General features: G+C 45.3%; 1 protein-coding gene across 3 annotated transcripts; it reads right to left on the bottom strand.

The window, feature by feature from the left end:
* Positions 1-101: 101 nt before the first annotated feature.
* Positions 102-12105, bottom strand: recql5 (RecQ helicase-like 5). 3 transcript variants are annotated; one of them, XM_076086290.1, is made up of 19 exons: positions 11964-12105; positions 11632-11753; positions 11032-11553; positions 10348-10444; positions 10146-10257; positions 9894-10056; positions 9722-9804; positions 5361-5579; positions 5155-5254; positions 3880-3916; positions 3738-3796; positions 3348-3418; positions 3129-3219; positions 2877-3038; positions 2149-2765; positions 2025-2070; positions 1697-1909; positions 1538-1610; positions 102-1442 (listed from the first exon to the last, which is right to left on the bottom strand). In XM_076086290.1, exons 1-19 carry the CDS (start codon positions 12058-12060, stop codon positions 1318-1320), a joined length of 3009 nt encoding a protein of 1002 aa, XP_075942405.1. In that variant the 5' UTR covers positions 12061-12105; the 3' UTR covers positions 102-1317. The 3 variants fall into 3 exon arrangements, 2 of the variants coding, with proteins under 2 accessions (XP_075942405.1, XP_075942406.1); XM_076086291.1 differs by having other exon boundaries at positions 5158-5254; XR_012952905.1 differs by lacking the exons at positions 102-1442; positions 1538-1610; positions 1697-1909; positions 2025-2070; positions 2149-2765 and having other exon boundaries at positions 2981-3038; positions 3129-3272.
* Between the last annotated feature and the right edge of the window lie 406 nt (positions 12106-12511).

Raw genomic sequence — 12511 nt, 5'->3', positions numbered from 1 at the left:
GGACGTCTCCCCCTTTGTCCCCCTGTAGTCCCCCAGAGCTCCAGTTCAAGACATTTGTGTTGGTGAGTTAACAGACAGTACGACTCTCACACTGCGGTTAGTCCTGTTCAGCGTAGATTATTTATTGTAAACATTTAGGAGCAGAGTACGTAGACTGTTCAGACATCCGTGTCCATCAGCTCCAGTAGTCTTTGTGTTTCCTCTGTGGAGACAGAGACTGTGTCCTCTCACAGGCACCATGACTAAGCAACATTTCCCTTATCGGAAATCATGTTACTGAAAAAAGAAACGTTCTGCAAAATGATCCCTTTGCCAAGAAACAAACCTGAAAATATAAATTAATGTAGTTTATCTTTAGTAAAAAAAAAACTGACAGTTTCACATCATACAGTATCTCATTGTTGTACATTTACTTTGTTCTTTGTTCTGCAGTCCAGCAGCCAAAGACATCACATGTAGCAGCAGTCAAAAATATCCATCAGGCTCCAATAGCACAGAATCGTCTGGTTAATGTCAGATAACTGTTCCTGTATGTTTCAGTCCCATTTACTTCAAACCATGTGTTCTTCACATTGCTGTCAACCATTTACACGACGTGTTTCTAGCCATGCTGCTAACTCTGTGGATGAACATATCAGCTGGTATGTCCTTTGGTTCATATTAGATGCTCCCCAGAGGATGAACCCTAGTGGTGATCCCCTGACTTTTCATCCAGCACCGTCGGGTCAACATTTTAATTCTGTTTATGACCAAATGACTAATCCCATTATCTTCAGCTGTACTTTGTGTTCAGTGCTAATTAAATTAGCAAATGTTCTGTTAGCGTTCAGTTTAGCACCACAGAGCTGCTAGCATGCTAGCTTTAGACTTCTTTATTCCAAGAGGCCTTTGGGTTCCTTTCAAATCAGCTTGCAGAGACTTGAAACATGTTTTACTGAAGATGTAAGTGCATATTGACTTGAATTAAGGAGAGTGCAGCACAACAAAAGTGCCATTCTGTCCCGAAACAAATAAACGACTAAAAAAAAAAAAAGCTGTTCCCACAATTTTCAGTTAATAGCTGAAACATACAAACAAGACTCGTCCCATTCGCATGCACACAGATGTACCTCTGCTCTGTCAAGCTGAAACAGCCCACGTGTTATTGCTTAATTATTGACATAAGCTACTGCGGCAGCAACGAGCCTGAAAAAAAAGCAGAACTCCAGCAGCAAATGAACCATGAAGCAGGTCAACAGGCGTCTGTGGTGAAGCCTGAGTTCACTGGGACCAGAGACAAGCTGAGGCACTGACAAAACCTTACGTTCCCACTTCCCATCATTGCTGGTTCTCTGTGGTTTTACAGCTGTGCGGTCGTTTGAGGTGCTTCCAGTCGGCCTCGCTCTCGCAGCGCTCCACTCCGCTGAAGAATTTCTTGATGAGAACTTTGGCTTCTGCTTTAACTGAGACACAGAGAGCAGCATTAGAGAGGAGTCCGTCGCAGCATGCAGCGGAGCACAAGCCTCACATCATTTACCCCCCCCCCCCCCCTGCTCACCTTGGCCTTTCCCCTGACTCCTCCCCTCTGCCAGCAGGTGAGACAAGTAGCGGGCGAAGGACTTAAACAACTCCTGCGGCGCACAAAAGAAAACAAGAGCTGAGATTTCATCTCGCACGGCTTTTCTGCAAAGCATGAAGTGATGTTCATCTCTCTCACCTTGGTGGCAAACCTTCCCTTGGTGTAAAAGGGGTCCAGGTAGTGGACCACGATGTCAGCCGCTTCCTTCAGCGTCACAGGCTTGGGCGGCTCGCTGACGGGCAGCAGGGCCCTCTCCTGCACGTTGGGGTTGAAGGTTACTCTTCTGTCTGCGGGGCGGCTGCGCTTCGCCGGAGGAGACGACTCTCTGTTCGCTTCCATATCATCTGTCAACTGAACACACACACACACACACACACACGCACACACACACACACACAGGAGCAGAGTACCGTCAGTCACTGAGGGGGAGACACATTACAGGATTGGATAGGAAACAGTCACTTACGCCTTCTGTTGGAGGTGCTTTAGCTTCTTCCTCTGGTGGGTTTTGTCTGTGTGAGCGGTGAAAAATAATGTTAGACACTTCACCATCAACTGGTTCTTAAAATGGTGCATTTAGGGCGTCTTACTCTGCAGCGGACTTGATATTCTCCTCAGATGTGTCTTGAAGCCGCTCCAGCGCCAACATCTCTGTTTTATGTGTTTCCTCCGTTTCCTCCTCTTCCTCCTCTTCCTCCTCTTCATCATCATGTATAACTATTACGTCTCTTTTACTTTCTTCCTGGATCACGTCCTGAGTCTCCACAGGACTGATGTCCACGTCCTCCACAGCGACGGGTGAGAGTTCCTCGGTGCTTTCTTGAGCGACCGCGGCATCGAGTCCCTTCGGCGTCTCCGCCTCGTCGGGGCTTTTCTCCGTCGTTTCTTTCTTCGCAAAATACTGGGAAATGTTGCGGGAGGTCTTTGCCGCCTCCGCTAGTTTCTGCTGCTTCTTGCTCACGGCTCTGCCTGCCTTCGTCGGGCTGTTCAGGGCGGCGGCGGCGTTCGCTCTGGCTCTGATGGTCGACGTCACAGCTGCAGACGCATCTGCGTTCGCTTCTCCGGAGCCTCCCGAGCTGTCGTTGTAGAACCCGCCGCTCTCTGTCAACTTGTTAGTGTCCGACACGGAGTTCTTCAGCAGATCCTTAGCGGCCAGGAAGGGGTTGGATGATCCTCTCAGGCCTGCTCCGACTCTCTTGCGCTTCATCTGGAGGAGGAATGCAAAAAGAGAATACAAGTTGATATTTGACGACTGTGCAGCCGCACTAATCCACAATGACTGGTGGGTGAAACAAGTGTGTAGCGAAGTGAAACTCACTGAGTAGACCTCAGATGCAGATGTGAACCCCTGCAGCTCCTCAGAAAAGAAGGAGGAAGACGAGGGAGTTTCCTCTTTGAGTTTGGACTCATTTTCACTGCTGCTGTCAGTCTTGACACCTTCTCCCTTTTCTCCAGGTGCTGTTTTCTTCATCTCCGATACCTTTAAAAAGAAGAAATATACGAGTTGGGAACATGTGTCATTACACGCTACCAAGGGTGCTTCGACAGGCAGAGCAGGTAGAAGCTATACCTTCTTCAGGACGGCAGCTTTGTACAAGTTGGAGGACTTGGAGCTCTTGAAGACCTCGTGTTCAATATCGGCCGCTAACGTCAGGCTGTCACTGCAGAGAGAAGAAAGAGACGTGAAAGCCTCTGTGGAGCGACTGTGGAGCGACTGTGGGGGAAGAAAGTTAGAAAGTTAAACATCATGTTTATGAATGATGTTTGAGGCATGTGTCTGCATAACTACCTGAATGAGTCTTCTGCCCTCTGGTGGCCATATAATGCTTCCTGCAGGAGGCACAGGCAGTGCTCTCTGGCCTGAAATAGAATATTAGAGTCATCAAATTTCAAACTAAAAATGTCAAGAAAGATCAAAGCTACTGATATTATTATTAATAAAAGATGTATCTCGTTGAAAGACACATTTAACAGAAATGTTTGCCGGATGGAATAGTTCTGCAAACATCTGCTGCAGTCTCATTCTTGTGTTATCTTCTTGCACATCAGCAGCGGTGGTGTGGCTCCGTTGAAACGTTGGCTCTGCCGCCCGTCTTCACACCTCATGACACACGAGTTCACTGAACTCACGCAGACGTGTTAATGAGCGCAGCAGCTATGAGGAATGTTGTTCGTGTACCTTCACGGTGAGTCTGGGGATCCTCTGGCTGTCGGCCTCTCTGAGTGGGCAGTCAGCCTCTACACAGTAGAGAGACAGCGGTTACACGTGACAGTACAGGCCGGCCTGGATATACGTTCACTGTTATTGTATTTATATTTACCTGGAGCAACAAAGTCTTCTCTCTGACCGCCAGTTGCCTGAAGAAACGTGAGCACAGACAGAAGTTAATTCTCAGATATTCACTAAAACAATAAAACAATGCCCACTGTACAGAGAAGTGACCCACTGGTACACTTCCTCCATCTCTGCAGCATAACCACTCCCCTCCTGCCCTTCCATTCTACACCTTCTCCTTGTCTCCCTCATGTCCTGTCATCTGTCTACTGGTGCTGTCCAATAAAAATGCGACCAAAAATAGTCAAATAAGTAAATAAATGAATAATAAATCTATCTTTTGACACGGTGTTGGCTTTAAACATTGTCAAAGGAGAACAGCAGCTGATTCTAATCGTACATTTTCACAGCAGGGAAAATAAATAGGCTGTTGCGTAAAATAATTATACTTAAAGCTCAATAAAAACCGAATATGAATGTAAGTTTCTTAAAAAAAATATATGAATTGCAAAGTCAATTTCTACAAAGTAGCACAACATGAAATGGGACATATATTGCTCTAATGAAAAGTTGGACTTTAAAACACACACTACACACGTCACGCGTATGATTCAGTTTCTATGTATCTGTATTCTATGTTTCAGTCCCGTCAACACAACTATTTGCACTGAATGAAGAGATCCTTTTAATCTTATTTTGACTCTATTTTATTTATATATTCATATTTTTGTCATATTGTATTTGTTTATTTCTCTGTGGAGTCATATTGTCACGTCATCATACGGTCGTGTTTGTTATGTGAACAATTTTGTCTGTATTGTATAAATAAATAAAACATATTTTTAATCCACTTTACAAAATAGTCTCAGTATGATGACTATGTTCACAGTGATACGCTTTGGCTTTAGACATCTATTAAATTTACATGGATTAGATTAAATTATTAAACGTGTTTTGTGGGTGGAATAGTACGTAGAGCTCGTAGCTCCATTACATGAAGAGGTTCTGAATGACGTGTGATCTCGGGGGCGATGCCTTCTAGTCTCTCATGGTTTCTTTCAACTATTTTACGATCGTGCCGTTCCTGCTTTTATCGATGTTGTGATGTAAACTGGACGAGCGCCACTCAGACCTGCCGACAAATAGTTCTACTTCGATTTTGCGCCAAATTCCACTAAACATGCGGGAGCGATTTACCACGATCCTGACTTTCAGTGGCCTCAACGGCCTCAGCCTTCCTGCTGCCAACAGCTGGCCGACAGACGCACAGAGACACAAAACAAACAGAAAAGAGCTTTGTGTGTTCATCGCAATGATTCACCACCTTCCGCATCTTCATCTGCTTCTTGTAGATGTCTGAAAACACCTTTTTCCTCGTCGAGCCATCGTCTTCACCACTACTGGCGTCCCCTTCATCAAACCTGCAACGTGTGATGTCAAGCGTCAGTCTCAAGGTTCACCACTACTTTACGCTACAAAAAGCAAATCCGCGTGGAACAAAAAAAAACGTCACGGAAGTTGTCCTGCCTTTCGAAGCCGTAGCCCTTCCGTCCTCCTTCGTAAAGGCCTCGCTGGAACCCGAACGGCCCCGTGGCCTCCGTGCTCTGAGCCGCCGTCTTGGTGCAGAGGACGGCCGCCCTCTCCAGCTGGGCGCGCACGGCTTTGGGGTTACGACAGAAGTCGCAGGAACCGGCACAGTTGGGCGTCTTGTCCCCGAAGAACTTGGAGATGGTGGCATGGCGGCAACTGGTGGAAAGAGATGGGAGACACTGCCTGTTAAAACTAAATATATGTAAAGACAGGTTTGTGATTACGCTCCTGCAGGAACACCAGGGCTCCACAGCAGAGCGGTAACAGGCCAGGTTACATATCACAGTCTGCATTTAGAAGGTCAAGCCTCACAGCAAACATCTCTCCGTTATTCACAGAGCATCTAGTGCGTAATAGATCTATTAGCGTTTATGTAACCAACACACGTTACTATGATCAATATTTCTGTTCTTCTTCGAGTCTAACTGGGCTCCGATGTGCCATGAAATAAGAAAATACCGTCTGACAATAACAAAGCTAGTAGAGTTATAATATAGTTATAAGCTCGAGTATTGACTTCAGTACTTCTTCATGTACTGATAACAAGAAGACGTTAAAGCAAATTAAATATTCATATAGATAATTAGTCTTACCTTCTAATTACAAATATCAGGGGTTTTTAGACACGACAGTTATTCGTTGCAAAAAATCTGGTATTATGCAACAGCCAATATTCAGACACACACACACACACAGCGTCTGATGGGAAACAGCCCTCAACACACTAACTATGCTGTAAAAGGGAACGCTGCTTCCATGAAAGAGAGCGGAGCAGCTCCACCGGAGGAGGTGGGGAAAGGCAGGGCGGCAAACAAAGACTCTGTGAAGCAGCAGTCACTCCCAGAGAGGACTGGCAGAGAGGAAACAGCCTCGCAGGCGGAGCTAAATAAAGTCACAGCAGATAACTAGTCCGCAACCAAACACCAAGAATAAGAAGAGGAGAGCAAGAAACCTGAAGGACCAAAGAGGAGAAAGTTTCATCTCACTTCTCCTTCCCTCCACATGCAGAGTATCATCAGCTCCTGAGGAATTACTCCCCCTCACGTTAATCTCAACTGCTTATCTCCGTCTGCTCGTGACCTACATGACGTTTCAACGACAAACAGGTAACTCCTTCAGAGGACACATGTCATGTTCGTCACCGTCTCCTCCTCATCAACTGGTCCGCTTACTTCTGTAAATCAGTGTGAGCCGAGCTGAGCGAGTGACAACAGCAGCGACGGAGACGACCACAGGTATGTGCTTTTCATTGTGAGGAGAACTGCATGTTCAGAACAATGTGAAGAATGTGTTCAGAAAGACGCACTTGTTGTTTGGTGCAAACACTGGGAAGTTCAGCCGCCCGCTTTAGAGTTTAACTCCGATACAAAGGCATTTTAACAGCAGGACGTTTAAGTTTTGATCTCATCTAAAAGAACACTCAAAGAGTTAGATGATGAGAAGAGAAAAGTCAGATTGAAAGGCAAAGTTTCATACGTTTCTTGTCTGCAGACTCAGCTGATTTCAAGAAGGAATTTAATATTAAGAAATGGACGCAAACAGGATCTAAAATGAACTTCAACAAAGCATCGACTGTGCAGAACTTTCCTTTATGAGTCAGAGTCATCTGAAAACACCAGCGAACTAACTACATGACAGCCTCTGGTTGGATATCTGCATGTGCTCAAAGTGGATGCTGCGCTGCACAGAATAGCATGAAAACATTCAGTAGCACTCGGCAAAAATAAATCTTTCCGTCATGAAGGTGATAATATAATATTCAGTTTGTGTTACTGCTTCACAGAGGAGTGTTCGCCGACAGCTGTTATTGGAATGGAGACAATAAATCAGACTGCATCACAGAGTCATGCAACACATTCATAAGCTCATGCATTTCTGGGACCAAATAAGATAAAAGTTCTGGGAAATCTGCTCTTTTTGCAGTTAGCTTAGCTTAGTTTAGCAGTGCTAAAGACTGTAAACAGCTAACAGTCTAACTTTGTCTAAAGGCAACAAGACCTGCCTACCAGCAAGCTCACTAATAGAAATATTGTGTTTGTTTATCGAGTACACAAACTGAAGCGTAACAGCTGCAATCCACCATTTTACAGTGGGTTATGTGAGGAATTGTGTTATTTTTAAACAGAGATGGGCTCGCTGTTTCCCCTTGTTTACAGTCTTTGTGCTAAGCTAAGATAGCCTGCTGCTGGCGCCAAGTAGAAAGCTAGATAATGCATCGATCATCTCACGTAATACTGGACAAGAACTAATGAAGCTTATGTCAAAACATTCCTCAAATCCTCAATACAGTGCCTGTATTATTCAGTCATTGTTGGTATTATAACGCAGCAAAGAGCTGAGCCCACAGAGCGTCACACCCAGAGGCCTCTCGTCTACTTCAGACCACAATAACACAGTGAAATAAATCACGTATCACTTGACTCTTGGAACGTCACGCATTAAAAAGACGGAACACATCAAACACGTTTGACACAATGAAACAGGCCCGGAGAGTCTTCTGTTCAACAGATGAATCATTCCTTTGTTAGGACGTTTCAAAGAGCCTGACAGGAGTTACCACCCTAAACCAGCAGCACCGCCGTCATCACACTGGTAAACTGACTCGCTCGTGGCTAGATAAACTGTGCTTGACATCAGGCGGTAAAGCTCCCACTTACAGATTGAGTAACTGCCGATAAAAAGCTGAAAGTTACGTGCTTGTGTCAACAAAGCGGCAATGTGGTCTCACCCACAGCAACAGGAGACACATCCTGCAGACTGAACGCAGGCAAATAAATGAGACACTGTGTACTGTAAACCAAATGTAAGCGTGACCTTTCCTGGTTAGGATGGACGCCAGAGAAGAGACGCTGTACATCCTGAGGAATATATGGGTGAAGCTGCAGGGTCTCCCCAACGCCAGCACCATAGAGCTGGGAGCCTTCCTTGTCATCCTAACCTTCATCTGTGAGTCTCCGCTCTCTATCGCCTCTCATTCCTGTGTTTCTGTTAAAGAGCGAGCTGCTCGTGATGCTGTTTTTATTTGCCCTCCTGCAGTGGTGGTCCTGTTAATGACAGCGCTGACCTGTGTCAACTACTGCTGCTGCTGCCGCTGCTGTCGCAAGACAAAGATGAAGGGATCGAACATTTGAGAGAACGTTCGCCACACGAGGGGAAAACAGGACGTGGGGAAAAAGGTCCTCAAAAAAACAACAAAAGGCTTTTCTCTGCAGATTACTCAACAGACATTCGAGACTTTTCAGTGAGCTTTGAGCGGCACTAGAGGAGCCCAACCCTTGAACAACAGAACAGCTGACAAACACAATGAAGGATGCCAAACACACCCGCTGAAGCTGCCAGGGTTTCAGGAGGATCTACATTCTTTGGAGCATCTCCGCGCTTTACAGAGCAACCACAACCCCTCTGACCTGAGGAAACCCAAAAGTGTCTTCAATAATGCCGCTAATACACGGAATATGAGCTATAAATATGTGTAGGATGATTTAAAAAAACTGCAGTGAGTTGCACAGTGAAACATGAATGGGGAAGACAAATTGGTTTGTTAACGTGTCATACTTAAGGAACGAGAGCTGTCAGAATCACACCCAACCTGTTTGGTTCGGTTTAAACAATTTGAAGTCTTGTTTGCCCGGTTAGTACAGTTTATTTGGGCTGATGTTAAAGCTGTCAATCAAACCCTGGTCTGCTTCAAAGGGCACTCTGGTGCAGTTCCTTTGTGGTGTGAAAGCAGACGAACTAGATACGTGATTCTAGCATGATTTCAAAAGCTAAATGACCAATAAATCCTTCTGCCGAGGGTGAAATCTGTTCAGGAAGTCATCTTTTTATTGGGCCACATATATATATATAACCTGTTTATGCAAATCATTTGGTAATAACAGTATCACGTATGCACGTCAGCGCAGGTATTTTCCCTGATTAATAGTATGTATATATATATATATATATATATGTATAATATAATATCTGTGTACTTTGTCAGTTCTTTAAGTGCATTAAAGTCAGAGTCCAGACAAACGAACTACAGCTGTGAAAGCACCTTCAGAGTTTGATACGGTCTTTCTCAGAGAGAAGCTGTTCCTCAACACACTTCACAACAAAGCTTCCAACACAGATCAAGTCTGCCCTCTGCTGTACACCAACTGAAATGGACTGGTTTTATTTTGAAAAGCACAGCATGCATGTAACAACAGTTGTGTTTTAATGTATAAAACTGCATGTTATGACGCTTTGACGACACTTTTGTACGCATTAAACAATAAGTGACTTGCATGCACTGAATGCTTTAGTTTACTTACGCTTCTTGAGCGCAGAACGACACCATGGCGTCAAAGTCTGTGATGGCAGCTTTGTCGGCCTCCTTTGCAGAGCCTCGTTTTTCCTGTAGGCGAGTTTACAAAGTGTTCACAAACCCCCCCCAGAGTTTCATATGAGCCGGTTACATTTGGAGCTGTCTGTCATCGTGCTGACCTGTCTGCGGCCAACCTCCTTGCGGATGAGGAAGTTCATCTGCTCCTTATCTTTGGGGGAGTAGTATGTGCGACAGGAGGAGGGCAGGCCGTCTCTCCCGGCTCGCCCAGACTCCTGGTAGTAACTCGCCAGGGACTTGGCGAGGTTCCAGTGAGCCACAAACCTGCGGGATTAACCAAAAAACATCAGCGCACGCAAACTTACATTCTGTAGCCAATACAAAAAGCTTACACTAAAACCTCACAGCCTCACCTGACACTGGCCTTGTCGACTCCCATACCGAAGCTGATGGTGGCTACAATAACCAGCACCTTCCCCTGCATCCACTCGTTCTGGTGCTCTGTGCGATCTCCTGGTCTCAGACCTGCAGCGTAAAAAGCAGAAGTTGAGCCTTTTGAGAACAAATATTTGTGTTTTCTAGTTCTACAACCACATGGAGGAAAAACAGGCTCACCTGCATGATACGGTTTGGCCAAGACTCCAAGCTTGGTCAGCTGGTGAGCCACTGTTTCACAGCCGTCCCTGGTCCGACAGTACACAATCCCACAGCCCTGTTCATACGTATTACAAACAGAAGGTTAAGGAAAGCAGGGCTCTTACTCTCATGTTCAAGTGGACATTATCAGCTCATATTGGGCTCATCACAGCCTACATGACAGGTACTGATGTTGGTATTTGAGAGTTCAGAATGATATATCGGCACACATCACATAAGCATTCTACAAGGATCTCTCTGTGTCAGGTCTGTGAGCCTCGGTACATGATAAAGCGGCTGTTTTGGACCTTTTATCAGTCTATACATTGATTATTTTTTTAGGAAATTGCTGCATATTCTACCTTTAAGAAGTCTTAAGGGTTTGTGTTATTTGGCTCAAATCTGCAAACTTGAAAAGGAACTTTTCTTGCATATCAGAAACCGGAAAGAAAACGTCTAGTGAAAACTTAAAAGTGACTTTAGAGCAGTCGTCTCGGCTATCTTATCTTATCTTCTCATCTACCCAATCAAGCTTTTGTGGCAGCAGATTCAAAACTTAAACGGTGGCGTAAATAAAATAAAGAAATCTATATAAATTGATGAATGAGGGCTTGTGTTCTTTCATTCAGAGAACAGGAGCAGCTCCACACAAACAACACCAACCTGTTGATTAGAGCCGCTGTCCAGTGCCAGTGACTTCTGAATGAAGGCGTAGAGGTGGAGGTAAGGGTTTGGCAGCAGCTCCCTGAAGATCACATCATAGTGCAAGTTACTGCGGAAGACAGGCGTAACAAAAGACAGCGGCGAGCGCAGCCTCAGGGACTGAACAACGTCCTCTTGAACATTCTTGGGCGCCGTTGCTGTCAGGGCCAAACAGGGAACCCCCGGCAAGCGACCACGCAGCTCTCCCAGTTTGAGGTAGTCCGGCCTGAAGTCGTGCCCCCACTGGGAGACGCAGTGAGCCTCGTCCACGGCCAGGTAGGACAGCAGGCCGCGGGAGCACAGGCCGGTCAGGCAGGGCTGGAACGAGGGAGAGGCCACCATCTCTGGGGTAATATAGAGCAGCTTCAGCTTGGGGCTGCTGCTCCCCAAGTCGGCCAGGATCAGACGGCGCTCGCCAGCTGGCAGCTTGGAGTTGATGGAGCAGGCAGCGATGTTCAGACTCTTCAGGTGGTCCACTTGGTCCTGAGGAGAAAACACAGGAAGGGATTAACAACCAACTGCGACTGCATTGGAGCAGCACAACCACAGACAGAGACTGACCTGAATGAGAGCGATTAGCGGGGATATAACCAGAGTAATACCCTCAGCCATGACAGCAGGCAGCTGGTAGCAGAGAGACTTCCCTGCTCCAGTGGGCATGCACACGAACACATCCCTGTCACCTGCAGGAAGACACCACCAGTCACCACCACGCCACACAATACTCTCTCTGACAACCCTTCACGTGAGATGAGACTCAAACTGAGCCTCATATTCCAACAGCAACAAAAACGTCAGTTAGGTCGCTGTTGCTACGAGCCAGCTAACGTCTGCTAATTAGCACAGAGGTAAACTAACACAGCAGATAAAAGCAGTGCTGTTCGCTGACTTACCTTTGACCACGACTTTAACAACATCTTCTTGTACTTTAGACCGGAAGTTGTCAAACCCAAAGTGGGTTTTTAACGCTTGTTTTAAAGTTGTTGTCATCGTTTATCGCTCTTTAAAGAATTCATGTATGAACCGTCTCTGGTGTCGTCGCACACCGATGACGTCGTTAGAGTCGCCAAAGAATCTGAGACAGAAAATAAAGTTGTTTTGAAATTCTGTATTTAGCGATTCCATGTTATTTATTCATGTAATTGTTTTTCTTTTTATATATTAATTATTTTGGTGGAAAGTGTTCTTCATAATTTGGTACGTTTTGTTAGAGCACTCTGATTGGTCGAGCTGGTACGTGCGTGTATATTAAGGGACACACGTAGTGGTACTGTGTGCTCAGATCAACCTATAATGATACACCATACTCTTCATTATATTTTGTAAAGTACAACATTTACAGTAGATGTATTTCATATAAAGTGTATGTATGTGTGTGTATATATCTATATATATATATATATATAATGTAATGTCTTACATACTAATAAACAGACCAGAG

Source organism: Anarhichas minor, unplaced genomic scaffold, assembly GCF_050575085.1.
Source record: "Anarhichas minor isolate MPS153535 unplaced genomic scaffold, ASM5057508v1 ptg000007l, whole genome shotgun sequence".
Taxonomy (NCBI): Eukaryota; Metazoa; Chordata; class Actinopteri; order Perciformes; family Anarhichadidae; genus Anarhichas; species Anarhichas minor.
This window is presented reverse-complemented; position numbering and strand designations above follow the sequence as displayed.

What these genes read in the sequence shown, in the direction of transcription:
- recql5 (XM_076086290.1), bottom strand. Translation starts at nt 12,060, where the DNA reads ATGACAACAACTTTAAAACAAGCGTTAAAAACCCACTTTGGGTTTGAC. An exon ending in TGTTAAAGTCGTGGTCAAAG is followed by an intron (nt 11,754 to 11,963) that starts GTAAGTCAGCGA and finishes GTCTTCCTGCAG; the next exon opens with GTGACAGGGATGTGTTCGTG. An exon ending in CTGCATCTGAGGTCTACTCA is followed by an intron (nt 2,766 to 2,876) that starts GTGAGTTTCACT and finishes TTCCTCCTCCAG; the next exon opens with ATGAAGCGCAAGAGAGTCGG.